The sequence below is a fragment of the Lucilia cuprina genome, chromosome 4 (genome assembly GCF_022045245.1).
Source record: "Lucilia cuprina isolate Lc7/37 chromosome 4, ASM2204524v1, whole genome shotgun sequence".
NCBI classification, from domain to species: domain Eukaryota; kingdom Metazoa; phylum Arthropoda; class Insecta; order Diptera; family Calliphoridae; genus Lucilia; species Lucilia cuprina.
In genome coordinates, this window is record NC_060952.1 from 18755328 (window position 1) to 18772285 (window position 16958).

Genomic DNA, 16958 nt, shown 5'->3' on the forward strand with positions numbered 1-16958 from the left:
TACAAAAAGCTCTATACTGATGATATCGTTAATTATTGATATTTTTTGGCCCACTTTAAATTGGCGCAAAATGTAGCTTGAAAAAAAGCTAAATTGTTAAAGGCTGTTGATATTTTGCTCTCAGAAATGTAAACATACGTATGTTGTCTGTTGGTTGTTGAATGTATTTCATTTATTTTTCTATTTGTTAGGTTGGTTACGTTCTCGTTTGGTATCTATTGTCTCGCTCAGAATCTCAAATACCGCCACCGCTAATACCAAACAAATACAGATACATTTAAATGTGTATAGGAAAAGTGTTGTACAACTATTTAAATACAGACAAACTCATAAGCAGAATGCCGCCTCATTTGAAACGATTCGATTTGAAAATGAATTAGAAAATTAAAAAAAAAAATTACGCCAAGAAAAAACAATGTGGCGAGAAAAGAAAAATAGCAAAATAATTTTTTAGTTGTTTGGGTGCTATGTTCGTGAACACAACGAGAAAGTACAAAAGATTTTATTTATTTAATATATAAAAAAAATATTTTAATAAATTTTAAATAAAACGAAAAAATAATCAAAAGTTTTCAATTGAAAATCTTTGTATGAACGAAAAATATAGAATATTTTTTTGTTTTGCAAATAAATAACTGTCGGTTAAATTTGGAAAAATAATTTTTTTAACATAGAAAGTGATCTTGAAAAAGTTATAAAAATAAAATAAGTTTTAATAAAAAACAAAAAAAAAAAAAAACAACTAAAATATAACTCGAGTGAATGTCCCAAAATCTAATTTGATACACTTATTTATTGTTTTAAAATTTGGCACAGTGGGTCAAAATAAAAAACACATGACTCATTATAACAAGCATCATTATCAGCATCATTCATGCCATGATTATTTACAAAAAAAAAATATATATATATATAGCAAAACTACACATCAGTGTCTAAGATTGTGACGAAAATTGTGTTTTTTTTTTTCTTTAAAGAAAAAATTTTCATTGATGTTACATTTTTATTTACAGCCAAATGTAAATAATGTCCGCGAATATTTTTTTATATAAACAAATTAAATTAAAATGAAAATTTCATAAACAAACCTTAAAGTTCATGACAAACTTAATATAGAAGTAAAAATTATTATTCAATAATAATTTGAAAAACATATGTTTATTTTCATCTATATTTTTTGACTTTATAAAATTTTATAATTTTATTTTTTTTTTTGCTTGTTTTACATATAAACAGTGTGTAAACATTTTATTTTTATCATCAGATGAAATTGAAAATTTTGATTAAATTTTTGTTTTCTACTTGTTCCAAAAAACACGAAAATATATTGTATAACAAACGTTTAAATAATTCAGTTTGTGTTTAGTATTTTTTTGTTTATTTCAAGCAAAAGAAAAATTATTAATGCAATAATTTATATTTTAATATAATTTATTAAAATCCCACTGCTTATATTGTCTTGATTTTTTTTGCATAAGCATTGCTAATAAAAATCTTATCTTTTAAATTTCTTTAAAAAAAGTTGTTTATTTAAATATAAGATATTAAAAAAGGTCGCTGGTATAGTCTTATTTAGTATATTTTTATCTAAATTACAAGTAAATATGATGAAAAATAAGTTAGTGAAAAATAATTCTTTAGTTGGAAATCAAAATTATTATATATACATATGTATATGTTTATGTGAACAGATGCAATAGAGGTCTAGGTGTTGTTCTTAAAATTTGTTGATAAATATCAGAAAGTTTGTAATAAATATTTGAAATATGCTTTCTCAATCAATTTGAGAGATGGTTAGTAAACATAAATAAAAAACAAAGTACTTCTTAAGCAGCACTAAGTGAATTGTTTTCACCGTCTGTGGAAGTGATGATTATTGACTTCCAAAAAAGCTAAAATATTTCAATTTAAATTAAATTTATTTTGCAGTTAATTGATAAATACGTGTAATTTTATGTTTATATTATTTCACTTCCTAATAACTTCCAAAAAAGAAACATACAAATTACTTCCTGAGAATGACTTCAGATGTAGTGAATTTGAAATCAAATAAAAAGAACATCCCTCCTATGACAAGTTCAGTACTTCCATGGAGTAAATTTTACTTCTTAAATTTCCACAAATAATATCTCCTTATTGTAATTGGTTTTATCTACTTAATTTTGATAATTTAGAACAAAATCTTTGTATATCTGAAATTTAAAATTTAAAACGATAGGGTCGTAAGCAGCCGCTCGAGTTTTTTTTCACTTATTTTCTTTTTCTATTATATATTTTGCATGAAAAATGTTCGATTTATTTGGGGGGTCATAAGCCGCAGATTCAGCTTGAGATTTTATGTTTTTTTTACATATTTTCCTTTTCATTATATTTTGCATGAAAAATGTTCGGTTTTTTTTAAGGGGGGGGGGTGGTTTCCTTCCCCCGTAAATCCGCGCCTGATCTTAAGAATGGAACTAGAAAGATATAATATATTACAAATATTCTATATCCTGAACTAGACAAACAGGGAAGAACGTATAACTGCTGATGACCGACCACATGATACCCAACAACTGTTATTACAATATAGATATTTATGTGATATGTTAATATAAAACCGATCTGTGCTTATAATTAAAGTTTTGCCAATTTTCAAATGGATATAAATATTTATAACTGCGAAAATCTACAGTATGATTATTACTTTTATATATCCGTCCCCATATTGTAGAGGTCCCGTTGTATGGAAGCAGGCGGAAGCGAATTAAACTAATGTCAATAGGGTTCATCCGACGGCCAAATGTGAAAATGTGGGACGACGAACAGATAGATGACGGTACGAACTTAATATAGTGCTGTACAATTGTCAATAGTTTTTATTTCAGCAGTAGCACAGTGTAATAATTTTCTGCAGATTTTTATTGAAAATAAACATATTGCTTAAAGAAATTGACTTCGGAAATCTTATTTATCGATTAAAACATAATAAATTTTGTTGAAGCGGAAAAACGTATCACAACTTCCGTTAATTTTTATTTTAATAAAAAAAACAGGCAACATGAATATTTGAATAGACATGTTTGAAAAAAATTCTAATCTATTACGATTTAGTATATAAAATTACTCATAATACTCAAAACACATTTCAAAGTTTGTGTGTGTGTTCTCTTTGGTATGTAAATTAGCATAAAACTGTAATAATATAATTATTTGTAGCGTATATTTTTTCTATTAATTAATCAAATGACTAAAAAAGGCAACTGAAGAATACATTTTTGAATTAAAACAAAACAAAAAAAAAAAATAAAATCATTATAAATGATTTTTTAATTACTGCCATAAACGTAGAAGGTAAACATTTATTAGTAATAAATTAAACAAAATTTGGCAAAATGCTAAGGTAGTAAGTTAAGGGCTATGTGAATGATCAACATTTAAAAAAAAAAATATTTACATTTACATGTATGTCTTGAAATAAACATCTGTTTAATATGTTTCTTAAGAGTTTATAAAAAATTGTATTTACAGAAAAATAATGAATGAAATAGATAATTTTTTTCTCCAATATTAAATATTAATTTCCAACCAACAGCCTGATCATCTAACAATGCCGTTTGCATTATTTATAGTTTCTAGGAATTTTTATTGATTTATAAGATTAGAAATTGTATTTGCAGTTAAAACAATTTATTTTCCATAAAAACAGCTTGAATTAATTAATCTAACAACAATTAAAAATAATTATATTATAAAAAGTTAAACTGCAAAAAAAGCGAAATTCATTGATCTTTTCGCTCTCTCAATTAAAAATCATTCATACTACGAGCAACAGCAATTAGCGTAGGTTTTTCACAAACCACAATAATTGGCATGAAAAAAAAAACGGACTAAACCGCCTCGAGAAAATTTCAATTAAATAAAATTATTAAATTACTTTTTTTTAAAGGAAAACCTCGAATAAAATAAATTATAGTTTCCAAAAACAAGCTCACAAATGCCAATGTCAAATTGTAGGAAATATTAATTTATTTATTTTTCCTATTTAAAACCAAAAACAAAATTATTATTTACAATAAAATTTATGTGTTTCAAGTGGTGGGCGCCCAACTATTAAGAAAATACGTCATTATTTATATGTAAATGTTGGTGGTACTTACTACATACTTACTGACTTGAATGCAAATAGAATTTTGTATTTTAACTTGTTTTCACAGCCATTTAAGGGCGTTTATTTATGTTATAATTGTAATAAATATTGCATGAATATTGCACTTGTCATTATCATATTTTACAAACACTCCAACTTGTAGTTGCAGTTAATTTTAGAAAAAAAATACTACTAGAGTTTATATACGTTTATATATGAAGAATAAGTAAACATATATTTTAATATGCAACAGCAACAATTATGAAATGAGGGTGTTGTTCTTAATGCGATTTCAATATTGAAATTTGTAGAATTTTTGAATACGAAAGTAGTTTTAAAAGGCTTTGTGATTTAGAGATTTAAACTAAATTTTCAATTTCCATTAATTATTAAGTAATTAAAGTTTTAACAGTTGTTATTGGCAGTGTTATATGTAATAATAATTAGTACATCAATTTCAATTTATTCTATAATTGCAAGTAATTTGTACTTATTTATTTCTCAATTACACATTACAATTAATCTTTATTTAGTTATTGCTCAATTACAATTAATTGAAATTTACTCGGTATTGGATCATTTAAAGTTTTTTTAGATGCATGAGGGGTAATGATTACACAATGTAATTAATTACTTGGTCAATTACAATTTCTAATTGTAACTCATTTTAAATAAACATTTACAATTAGGTGCTTATAATTAAAGTTTTGCCAATTAGGTTTTTTTTTGTAATTAAAATTAAAATTTACCAATTACAATTACTTATAATTGTTAAATTAATATCACTTAATACAAATTACATGGCATTATAAGTATCAAAATTCACCATTACAAGTAATTGTAACTGCAAATTCTTTAATTACAATTACACAGGAATTGCAATTAAAAGTAATTGTAATTCAAAGATTTTCGGTAACAACTAGAAAAAATTGTAATTGACAAAATTTAAATTACAATTGAAATTAATTGTGATTAGTTCAGCTTCAATTACAATTACAATTGTAATTAGTTCAGCTTCAATTACAATTACTTTAAATGTAAAAAAACCTTTGCCACTACTTTCGTAAAATGCACTTTTGTACTTGAATGTATTGCATATTTATAAATTTGGATATCGAATTCAAATTGATGACAATGACACGCGATCAGAATATGCTTGAACTTAAAAGTCGTTAGACACGAAATTATGGGATTTTTTTTTGAACGCTTATTGAAAAAAAGCAAAAACGTTTAAAAAATATTATAATATTCTAAGAAATTATATAAAAAAATTACAAAAATATTTAGCTTTTGGCGCCAAATACTGTTAGGTTTGATATTTAGTTTTCTATATAAATTTTAACAAGTTAATTATAGTTTTGATATTAACATGATTTTCATTGGCGTCATCAAATGTTATTATGTAGTTATTCGTTTTAAATACAGATTTTTAATTTAACAAATGTTTGTTAATAAATAATAGTAATAAGCATACAGTCCTTATTTCACGCCTATAAATATTTTCAAAAAAGAGGGCGTGATCCCTAAACTGAGGTTTTGAATGATCCAAATAAAATATTGATTTTGACGAAATTTACACCAAGGTTAATACTATTGGATAGTAGGCCATATACAAATTATCAGTGCTATCGGTCCAGAACTCTAAAGAAATTTTAGAACATTTTCTTTTAGAGCTTTGTGGTTAGGTACTTAGTTAATTTTCTACCTTGATATGAAATGCCTATTTTATTCATCCCCAAGTTATGCTTTAACTTTGTCACATTTTGTTTTAGTAAAAATATTCTTAAGCTCCTTCTTTGGTAAAACTTAAAAAATACAATTATTACTACAAATCGACCTTAATTCATTCTTTTATTGCTTTATTAAGTATTTAAAAACATAAAATTCGTATACAAAAGTTTACATTAATCGCATTGAGATCATTAACATTTTTCGAATTTGTTTATAGAGCAAACTTATAATTAAAATAAACACACACCTTAATAACAAAATACACTAGAAAACAAAAAAGAACTGAATGCAAGTGCGGAAGTGTTTGAACAAAAAAATACAACAAACAAAAAGATTTTGCCTGCAGCAGCGGCTGCAAAATACAACAAATGCCACGGGCAGCAAATGTGCAAAAGTGTAAATAAAATTCAAAAAGAAAACGACAAGGCGTGAAGAAAAAAATCAAAATTAGAAATTAAATTGTGAAAAAAGTAAAGAATTGAAAAACAAATTGAAATAAAATAAATAAATAGAAAGAACTCTAGTAGAGGGAATAAAACTTAAAAGATATTGACTGTTAGCAACAAAATTGCAGGCCATGACGACAGCTAAATGGATTTGGTATTTAGCACTAACAATATTCGGTAAGTATAAACAATATAGGAAAAAAACTTTTAAATTTTAGTTTCAATAACAACATTTTATTACAAAAAAGTGTTAGCATAACTGGTATGACTTAATAAATAAAAAATTTAATAGCAAAACATTAAAATTTCCTCACCAAAAGAATACATACGTAAATAATTTAATATTTTAAATATAAAAATCTAATACGTCATACATGGCGTATGATTATTTTTTATTTATAAAATAAAAATTTCCAACCATATGATGAAAGTATTTCTTCCGTAGATATGTATCCTAAATTAAAAAAAAATATATATATATGAATTTTGTTGCCACATTCTTTGGTTGATTTCCATGTCATAATTTGTCCCAAATATATCTTTTGATTGAACGTAAATCAAACAATTAAAAGTTTATTTTCTTTCTTTAATTTATTTTTTGTTAAATTGAAAAATTGGCATGTAATTTGTCTATTTTTGTGCGTGAGTTTATTTATCTTTGGCAATGAACGTCAAAGAAGAACTACAATAACAACAAAGAAAACGAAAGAGTTCTTCTCAAGGGAGCCTGTTGTGATAATTATGTTGTCTGGTTCGTCGAATGCTGCCATTGAATTAATACAATTCAAATATTGATCATCAATCAATTTTATTATTGATGAAATTTTTTTTAATAAAATACTTATTTTAGGCCTGAAAGTTTTTAAAAAATTTTAAATATTTTTTTTATTGATTTCTTTCTATTAAGAGAAATTGGAAAATTTTGTTTTATTAATTAATTAAAATGTCCAATTATATTAAAAGTATTTTCTGATATTTAATTGATTTAATTCTCCATGGTTTACATTTATTATTTATTTAAAAAATAATATTTTCTAAATTACATGAATAATGCAAAGATTTAAATAACTTGGTATATATGTATATTTAGTATACACTTTGGTGGGCGTGGCACCTCCCAAAGAAAGTAAATATGGAAAATCTTATATTGTTGAAGCTAAACCATATTGTGGAATCAGTGGACCCTATAAAGGTTGGATATTAATAGGAGCCACTACACAAATCTTAAATCGAAATCAAACTGTCAAAAACGAAAAAAAAAATGTCACAAATTTTATCACCAGGGAAACCAAAATATGCAAAAAATGCACCAATAAAATGTCAAATAAATCAATTATCAGAAATGTTGTATGTTGAAATATGCCATTAACTATTGATTATTTCATTACAGTCTTTTAGAGCATATTTTTTCAATTTTAAGAGGATATTTTGAGTTTTTAACTACATAATAAAAGCAAACTTTTGGTTTCCTTGATTATCAACAGGCAAAAATAAAATTGTCTTATTTCAAGATAATTTATATTAATTCAGTTGATTTAATATTGATATTTTTACTAAAATGATTCAAAAACTGCTGGAAGTCGTCGGCAGACACAACAAAAAGTTTATAAATAATGATTCATATTTGTTTATTTTTGAACTTTGGCTAATTCTCATGAAAAATTGGACATCATTTTTGAAACTGAAAATGAAAATTAATTTTCAAAGAAAAATAATATTTTAGAACAAAAAACATTTATAAAATAATTTTCAATAATAAGAGTTATTTAAAGCAATTATGTATGTGTATCTTCTTATAAGTATATAAATATGTGAACATTTTCAAATACTACATTTAGTTCAACATATCCATGACCATCAAAATATGTCATTTTCATCTCATAAAACATATGTACATTAGGGTGGCATCATAGTGGAAGTTGCGAAGAAAATAAAAATTAAGTTCATTCTAAACAAGTAGGAAAGTACATATAACACCCCACAACATTAATATATTTTTAAAATTTTTATTTTTCATAAAGAAACGTTTATGTTAAATTTTATCTTAATTCCAAAGCAATTCATTGATAAAAACACAAAATTTTCTAAATGAGACTTTATATAGAAGTATTGGTCAAACATGGGCCTATCCTCATTTAATTTGGGAAATAGATATATTTTTAAATAAAAGTTAGTTTTGTAGAGTTTCATTGCGATACAAATGGTTACAAGTAGATTAGATGTTTTAGACATTTTTAAAGCAGGTTTGGGGGGCTAGGGTCAAATAAGGGCCAAAATCAAAATTAAAAAATCTGCAGTAATTATGGCATAAAAACCCAAATCGGTTATATGGGGTCTAGGAGAAATAATGGACCGATTTCAACAATTTTCAATAGGCTTCGTCCCTGTGGCAAAAAAACAAGCTTGGTTCAAATTTCATCAAATTATCTTGAAAATTGCGGCCTGTACCTTGCGCACAAGGTTTAAATGGACAGCCAGCCGGACGGACATGTCTTAATCGAAAAAATGATTTTTAAATCGATCGGTATACTTTAAGGTGGATATTGGACCAATATTTTTGTGTGTTACAAACATTAGCACAAATGTATAATACCCTCCCCACTATTGTGGTGTAGGGTATAAAAACCATTTATCAAAATGTTTGTCCTGACATAAATTTTATGTGTGTTGTATCTTAGGATAAAAAGGTAAATTTTTAAGGTTTTTTTTTGGCATTTCTCCTTTAAATAAAATATAAAAAAATCATAAAAATTTAAAAAAAGGATAAAACGCAATCAATTAAACTGTAATTTTAGTTAAGAGCATTAACATCTTATTTTTCCTTGATACAATCGGTGCCACCCCAATGTACATATTAAAATTATTTGCAAAAAGAACTTCTTTTGTTTAAATGTATAGTTTTGAAATGGAAAATGACATATTTCTTGCGAACTAAAGATTTTCTTTTGGCAATGCTCCGTGATATGTGTCAACAAATTAAATGTGTTAGATACAACATTTGTTGGACTAAATGCAAAAAAAACATACAAAACGAAACAGCTGATACTAGAAATAAATCTTAATGTATTTTTACATAAATATTTGCAAAAATTTTGGTAATTAAATTTACTAATTGCTATGACCGTGGGAAAATGTCATGTCAGAAAAAAGAAACTAATAAATTAATTACAAATCAAACACGAAATTAAAACATTATAAAAACTAATAAAATTTTAAATTTTAGACCAGTGATGCCCAGAACCGAAATGACACTTTCTTTTTAAAACAAAACAAATTTTTAACTCGTTATTTGTAAGCACTTATATAAGTAGTTATTTGTATTGTATAGTGAGTATTGCGAACATTATAAGTTCTTGCCTCCTATGTCATCACTGTAATAAAATAATGAGTTAAAATGATAATGAATAAGTTAACATTACCATAAAACTACAAGCGCAATTTTTATCTCAATTGAAAGAAAAAATAACAATATTTTTCATGATATAAAATCTTACGAGTTTATCAATAAAATAATGAGTTAAAATGATAATGAATAAGTTAACATTAACATAAAACTACAAGCGCAATTTTTATCTCAATTGAAAGAAAAAATAACAATATTTTTCATGATATAAAATCTTACGTGTTTATCACTAAAATTTACTCATTTCAAAATAGCCAGTTTAAACAATTTTTTTTTAGTTAGGATTTTTTAATGATATTTAAGTCAATTATTTAATATATTAGATTATAAACGCCTGAAATTATGTTCCAATTTTACTATTGTAGCGAAATTAATTATCAAATACATTTTAACAAACAATTTTAACACATTGTGCATAAATATTTGTGACGCATTAAATTTATTTTTATTCACTAGTGTTTAATGTTATTTTGGTAGATTATTTTATTAAATTTTCTAAAAATATAAAAAAAATAATATTGTTTGCTTACGTTTTATTTTGCACAAAACAACGTTTGTCTTTGTAGATTAATGGATGATTTAAAAACAGAAATGAAATCGTTGAAATGATTTAAATAATTTGTTAAATTGCTAATAGTTTAGTTATTAAGAAATTAAAAATAAAATATAATTTTCTAAGCACACACATAAATTATAATTAAATCTTATTTATATGTTTGTTTTTAATACTTGCAGCTTTGCTGGCGTTAAAAGTAAATGCTGAAACACCCAAAGGATTTGTTAGAGAAGTTTGCAAATATAGAAAATTGGTAATAAAAAAATAAATTTTATTTTTATACGAATATAATTATTAATAAAAAGAAATTGTGTTTATCTTAAAGCTACAACCTGTTAGCGATCATCGTCGTCGTTTATTCGCAGTGCGTGAGCAAATGCAAATAAGAGCCTCTTTGCAGGGTCCGGAAATAGATGCTTATATTTTACCCTCCTACGATGAGCATTTAAATCAAGAAGTTGCTTTAAGGGATCAACGTTTAAAATATTTAACTGGTTTTACGGGTACAAATGCTTTTGCCGTTATTACCAATAAAGGTGCTGCCATATGGGTGGAAAATCGTTATGTCCAACAAGCCGATGGTGAATTGGATTGTGATTGGGAAATCTATCGCTTAAATGATACTATAACAATAGCCGATTGGTTGGATGTAAGTATTTGGTTCTGGTAAGAAAAATTATTTTAATCAAATAAATTATTTATACAATTTTAGTCTCAACTATATCCCAATCAACGTATTGGTGCCGATCCGCACTTAGTGCCCCATCACTTATGGATGAAATGGGAAAATCAAATTACCGGCAAATTGTTAGAATTAACCAAAATCAATAATAACTTAATTGATTTAATATGGAAGGCCGAAAGACCAGAACCATTTCTGGTAACCATACAAGTACAAGAGAAATCATTTGCTGGCGAGAAATGGGAGGATAAAGTCAACGAGTTAAGAAAACGTTTACATCATCATAATTGTGATGCCATGATTGTAACGTCATTGACAGAAATTGCCTATTTGCTTAATATCAGAGGCACAGATATACCCTATACACCAGTGGTTAAGGTTATATAACTAATTTAAAAATAATAATTTAAGCATTTGTTTAACAATTTTTTATTTTTTTTTTTTTTTAATTTTAGTCATATTTGATTATCAGCCATCAGGATATATTCTTTTATGTGGATCGTTATAAAATCAGTTTGGGTATAGACTTGCATCTACATACCGATTGTTTCAACGAAATGTGTGTTAAGTAAGTATTTATGTTATTCATTTTTTTACGAACAAGAATACACACCTATGATTTCAATATGTGAAATTCCTGTTATTTACTCAATATGTGCTGATAAGTGGCAGTGGTTGTGACTAAGACTGGTTATATGATTTTGCAACATTTTAATGATTATTTAAAAGATTGCACCATTCCGGTCTATCCGCCTTCACATAGATAACTTAAGTGATATTATGATTTTTTTTTACATTTGAATTAGAGTCAATTATTTAGATATTTGTCTGTCCAAATTTCAGGGATTTACCTAGAAGTTAGTTTGAAAGAAGGATGTATCTACATCAAATCCGAAGAAATATACGTAAGTCTCTATCGGGCCTGCTGTGCGCTCCTTAACCAGTGCCTAGGGACTCGTATCCACCACATTCAGTCTAACAGACTAGAACACAAAACTCTGGACCACAGATTTAGATTTTCCTATAACTGCTTAAATTTTAGGCAAGGTTTCGGTATCTGCTCTAAGATAGGTTTAATGCTCGATATTAAAAATAATATTGATTAAGTTGCAATGGTCTTCGCATTATCGGGTGGCATAGAAGCAGTGGTCGTTGTAACTCTCATATAAATAAAATTTTTAATTTTCATATCTGGGAAAGTATAAGAGCTTAAGTCCTCAAATTATGCACGGTTGACATTGATGTGAACAATTAGGATAAAATGGGCGAATCACCAAATCTTGAATACTTAGAATTAGGAATTATCATATATAGTGGGAGTAACATATCCCATATCTCTGTGCGTCCTTAGATAGCTAAGATTTATGGTCCATATTCTTAATTTTTGAACTATCACGTATGACAGACCCTAAACTATCTGGAGATAATTGATATTTATCTTTTTTTTTTTTTGTTGCAGAATAAAAGAATATCATCAAGTTTGGAATGATATACGTACTTATTCGCAAGTATGGAAACGAGTATTAGTACCAGCTCCATGTGTACAAGAGCCCGGTTCATCAGAAGCTGTATTTTCGTCATTTCCCTTAAAAATAGTTTTCGAACATATATCGCCCATTATAATGATGAGAGCCCAAAAGAATTCAGTTGAGCAAAAGGGCATGCGCACGGCTCATATTAGAGATGGTGCTGCTCTCTGTGAGGCCATGAGTAATTTAGAATTAAGAGTAAGAAATAAAAAAATATATACATACATTTATTCTCAACTCATTAAACATTGTATCAATTCCAGTTCTTTAGCGAACCATGGACTGAGGAAAAAATAAAATATGAAATAGAACGTTCTCGTTTATCGCAAAAATCAGTCAAAGGTTTATCTTTGCGTTCAGTAGTGGCGTTTGGTGAACATTCTTCTTATCCTTATTATATTTCCAGTAATGTTACCGATATCGAGGTAACTGATCAAAATTTGTTGGTTATAGAATCTGGCAGTCAGTATTATGATGGCACAACCGATGTTTCAAGAACTTTTATATTTGGAGAACCAACGGCGGATATGAAACAAGCCTATACAAATGTTTTGGCGGGTATTTTAAGATTAGCACACTTAAAAATTCCCTCCGATTTGAAATTGTCTGAAATTGATGCTCTGGTAAGAGGTCCAGTGTGGTCATCAATGAATGATTATCCACAGGCTACAGGTCATGGTATTGGAGCTTATGGTGCTGTACAGGAACGTAAGTAGGATAATGAAATACATTTTCCTAAAATGGTTTAATTTTTTTTTATTTATCTTATAGCTCCTATTGCTGTGGCCTATGGACATGATAGTCGTTTTCATTTTAAAGAAGGTTATTTCTTTTCAAGTGGTAAGTATTTTGTCAATGACAGTATTCTTAAATAGATTGCTAATATTTAACTGGTTATTTTTAGAATCTGGTTATTATAAAAATGGTGAATATGGTGTGCGCTTGAAGAATGTTTTAGAAGTTAAAGATACTGGCCGCAAACATCCCTCCGGAGCAGAATTTTTAGCATTCCATGATGTAACATTAGTACCTTATGAACCAAAACTAATTGATAGTACAATGTTAAGTGCCTTAGAGGTAAATGTACTTAAACAATAAAAAAATGTATTTCTTACTTATTACGTTTTATTCTAGAAACGTTGGCTTAATGAGTACAATGCCAAAATTCGACAATATGTTGGCGATGAACTAAAGCGTCAGGGTAATATGCAGGCGTTTTACTGGATGATGAATAAAACTCGTCATATACGTGAATATTTACCCGAAGAAGAATATCGAGCTGCCACCGGTTCTGGTACACGTACTCGTGCCTTTTTAACCATTACTGTACCGGCCATACTCTTGGGATTAACGGTATTTGGTAGTTTTTTACGTTGGCTACTTTAGAATAAGTTTTTAATTAGTTTTCTTTTTTTATTTTATGTAGTTTAAATATTTAGCATAAACATTATTTTAAATTTCATTTGTTTCAAAAACATTTTAAATAAAAGTGAATAGAAATAATGTTAAGCAAATGTAGCTTAATTGTAAGTCTTAGAAAATTACTTAATTATGTAAAATTGGGACCAACTAAGCTGGGAATTTAATATGAATCTGTAACTAATGTATATTAGATTATAATAATTCTAATAATCTTAATAATAATGTTAGTTAAAATAAACCATTTTTACGATAAACGAATACTAGGCATAAGTTTACAATTTTTATTCTTGTAATGTAAATTTAGTAATTAAGTTCTGCGAATTACTTAAAATGTATTATACTTTCAGTAAAACGAAATATTGAAATATGAGTGTTTTATTTAAAATGTATTTCTCAGAAATATGTTGGAAATTATATTCATGTCAAAATCGAACACTTATCATTTTTTCTACATATAAAAAAATTAAAGTTCTTTCATATAGCACCTTGTTAAAGAGTTATGCATGCAGTTATACTTTGCAAAAATTTCAAAGAAAACTGTTGTTGTTAAATTAATCAATTTTTTATTTCCTGTTTTAAAACAGTTATCATTTCGACGAAAAACTTGTAATTCCGAGATTTTCTTTATCAATTTATATAAAATCAGTATAAGTTCTACATTCGGCAGTGCTGATGCTCCAAATTCCCTTCATCATAGTTATTTAATATTAATAATAATAATAATTTTTTTTCCTAGTGTTAAATTTTTATTTTTTTTTTTTAAAGATTGAGAATCAAGCAAAACTGTCCACTGTATCTCAGAGAGTTCTTAGCCGATTTTATTGTGTTTAAACTACAATTCAAAACTGGTACTATTATTCTGATCGTAGGACTTTAGTTTCAAAAGTTGGGTTACTTGACATGAAATCTCCCATATAGTTCTTCTCATTTAGGTGAAAGTCATAAAAATTGCAATGTATATGCATGTAGTTCATACCCTTTCAGCAACTCAACTAACTTTTTTAACGTTAGTTACCCAGTAAAATTTCAAATTTTTGTATGTAGTAATGAGTATTGCAGGTAATGTACTTATTTCATATATTACTTGGTAATGAGTTGTCGTTATAATTAATAATAAATTAGTTTTTTAATAGAGTTTGTAGTCAATTGTCTAGGAATTGTCGCAGTCGATTTTGGAAGTTCTTTCAAGAAACGTTGACATTTACATTTGAAACAAAAGTAAATTTAGTTACACTACAAAATTGCTAACAGGGTACATTTGAAAATTTTTCTCAGAATAATACAAAGAATGGCAAAAAGAAAACCCCCTAAATAAGTGCGATAAGAAAAAGCCTATATATACGAATGCATTTCAGTAAATCCATCATAGTCTTAAACAAGAAACATTAAGCGTTTACATTTGTATCCAAAAATAATTGAAGAAAAATGTTTAAATTTAATAAACTTTTTGTGTTAACTTTAATTGCATTGATTGCCATTGTGGCCTCTAAAAATGATGCTCTCGAGATAACCGATGTTGAAAAGGATGTTCAAGAGACAAGATCTGCAGAGGCTGCTGTCTTAAAACAATTGAAAGTAATACAATCTAAATCCGATGAATCTATTTATACGTACAAATGCACCGTTGGTACTAACAAATCAAGTAAGTTTTGAACATTTTTTTTCTTATTATTAATTTTTAATATTGAAATAACTATAACTTTAGATCGATTGATTTGTACCGCTCATGATAACTATTCTTGGAACTCTACACAAAATGTTGAATTAAAATTACGTTGTCCCAAAAGTGGAAGTGGCCCAACGGTGTCCTATGTTGAAATCGATTTTGCAGTATCATCGCCAAGTGTAAATTGTCATGTACATGAGGGATCTATTGGTTCGGGTTACATTGGTGTAACCGTTAATGCTTGGAGTACTTTGATATTTAATTATTTGGCAAATTTCTATACCAACCAATAGGTATAGAATTTTAATATGGAAAAAAGGGTGTGATAACGATTTGCAGATAAAATAATTAGATTTTTTTAACATCGTTTTTAATTTGTTAATATTGTGAACTGTTTGTGATCGCTCATATTTCCCGGAATTACAAAATATTTTTAAAAATGTTTAATATATTTCAAAATTAATTACGCTGCGATCTTCATGTCCTAATTGAAAGTCTTAAAAATAAAAAATAATTTTTTAAAAATTGCAATAATTGATTTGTAAAATTTTTTGGTTAAAAAGTAAAAACTGGGTAATGGCTTTCGATAGTAATTACTTACCTAACTACATACATTTCAATGACTACTAGATATCGCCTGAATTACATAGAAAAAGTCTAATAAGGTCTTACTAATAATGTATTATATAAATACTTTCTAATTCATAAGTCATCTTGTCAGTAAATATATAGAAGCTGTAAATGTTTTTTTCATGCGATTAACAATGATAACATTTTCTAATTACTTGTAATCGTTTGTGGTAAATACTTGCCTCCAATGACATCACCATGTTAAATTAATGACATAAAATGCTATTGAAAGTTTTTACTGGGTAATTTTTTAAAAGTTTGTTTAATTAAACATTCTTTGTTAGTTGCTACAAATTCGATTTTAATTTGCTTGAATTTTTTTCACACATGAAAACAACTGTGCAATGTGAAGTATGAAAAATGTATATAATGTTTGCACATTATAATTGAATTTTTTAACCAGTAAACAAAAAATTTTGAAGTTTGGCAGATTCTTCATATATAGATATGAGTGATCATAGATTTTCACTATTTTATCATTTCGAATGATATTGAATTTTGAATTAATATTGGTTTTAATGCTGAGTTATAAAAGATTTCTATTATTTTCTTAAATGCATCGTATTTAATTTTTTTCGTGTAAAAATTGATTTTGGTACAAAATTTGAGTGATCACATATTGTTACACAATTTAAGGATCTACTGGCGATGTGGTTCGTGTTCTAGTCTGGTAGACCGGAGATGTGGGTTCGATTCCCTGATGCACTGGTTAAGGAGCGCACAACAGGCATGATAGAGGCCTAGGTGTATTTCTTCGAATTAGA

At 26.9% G+C, this 16958-nt stretch overlaps 2 protein-coding genes across 3 annotated transcripts; both read left to right on the forward strand.

Annotated features, from left to right (window-relative positions):
- The first annotated feature begins 368 nt into the window (after positions 1–368).
- On the forward strand, positions 369–14263 carry LOC111675858 (xaa-Pro aminopeptidase 2). Of its 2 annotated transcripts, none has more exons than XM_046949767.1 (11): positions 369–490; positions 6078–6483; positions 10445–10518; positions 10591–10914; positions 10978–11325; positions 11403–11515; positions 12407–12674; positions 12740–13184; positions 13248–13316; positions 13381–13553; positions 13611–14263. In XM_046949767.1, exons 2-11 carry the CDS (start codon positions 6438–6440, stop codon positions 13860–13862), a joined length of 2112 nt encoding a protein of 703 aa, XP_046805723.1. In that variant the 5' UTR covers positions 369–490; positions 6078–6437; the 3' UTR covers positions 13863–14263. The 2 variants fall into 2 exon arrangements, with proteins under 2 accessions (XP_046805723.1, XP_046805724.1); XM_046949768.1 differs by lacking the exon at positions 369–490 and adding an exon at positions 3137–3154.
- Positions 14264–15253: 990 nt separating this feature from the next.
- Positions 15254–16095, forward strand: LOC111675861. Its single transcript, XM_023436712.2, has 2 exons — positions 15254–15540; positions 15604–16095. The coding sequence occupies exons 1-2, from the start codon at positions 15324–15326 to the stop codon at positions 15855–15857; spliced, it is 471 nt and encodes a 156-aa protein (XP_023292480.1). The 5' UTR covers positions 15254–15323; the 3' UTR covers positions 15858–16095.
- The last annotated feature ends 863 nt before the right edge of the window (positions 16096–16958 follow it).

Excerpts from the sequence above, each read along its gene's own strand:
- LOC111675858 (XM_046949767.1), top strand. The coding sequence starts at position 6,438 with ATGACGACAGCTAAATGGATTTGGTATTTAGCACTAACAATATTCG. Across the intron at positions 13,185-13,247 it reads TTATGGTGCTGTACAGGAAC|CTCCTATTGCTGTGGCCTAT; the intron begins GTAAGTAGGATA and ends TTTATCTTATAG. Across the intron at positions 13,554-13,610 it reads CAATGTTAAGTGCCTTAGAG|AAACGTTGGCTTAATGAGTA; the intron begins GTAAATGTACTT and ends GTTTTATTCTAG.
- LOC111675861 (XM_023436712.2), top strand. The coding sequence starts at position 15,324 with ATGTTTAAATTTAATAAACTTTTTGTGTTAACTTTAATTGCATTGATT. Across the intron at positions 15,541-15,603 it reads CGTTGGTACTAACAAATCAA|ATCGATTGATTTGTACCGCT; the intron begins GTAAGTTTTGAA and ends CTATAACTTTAG.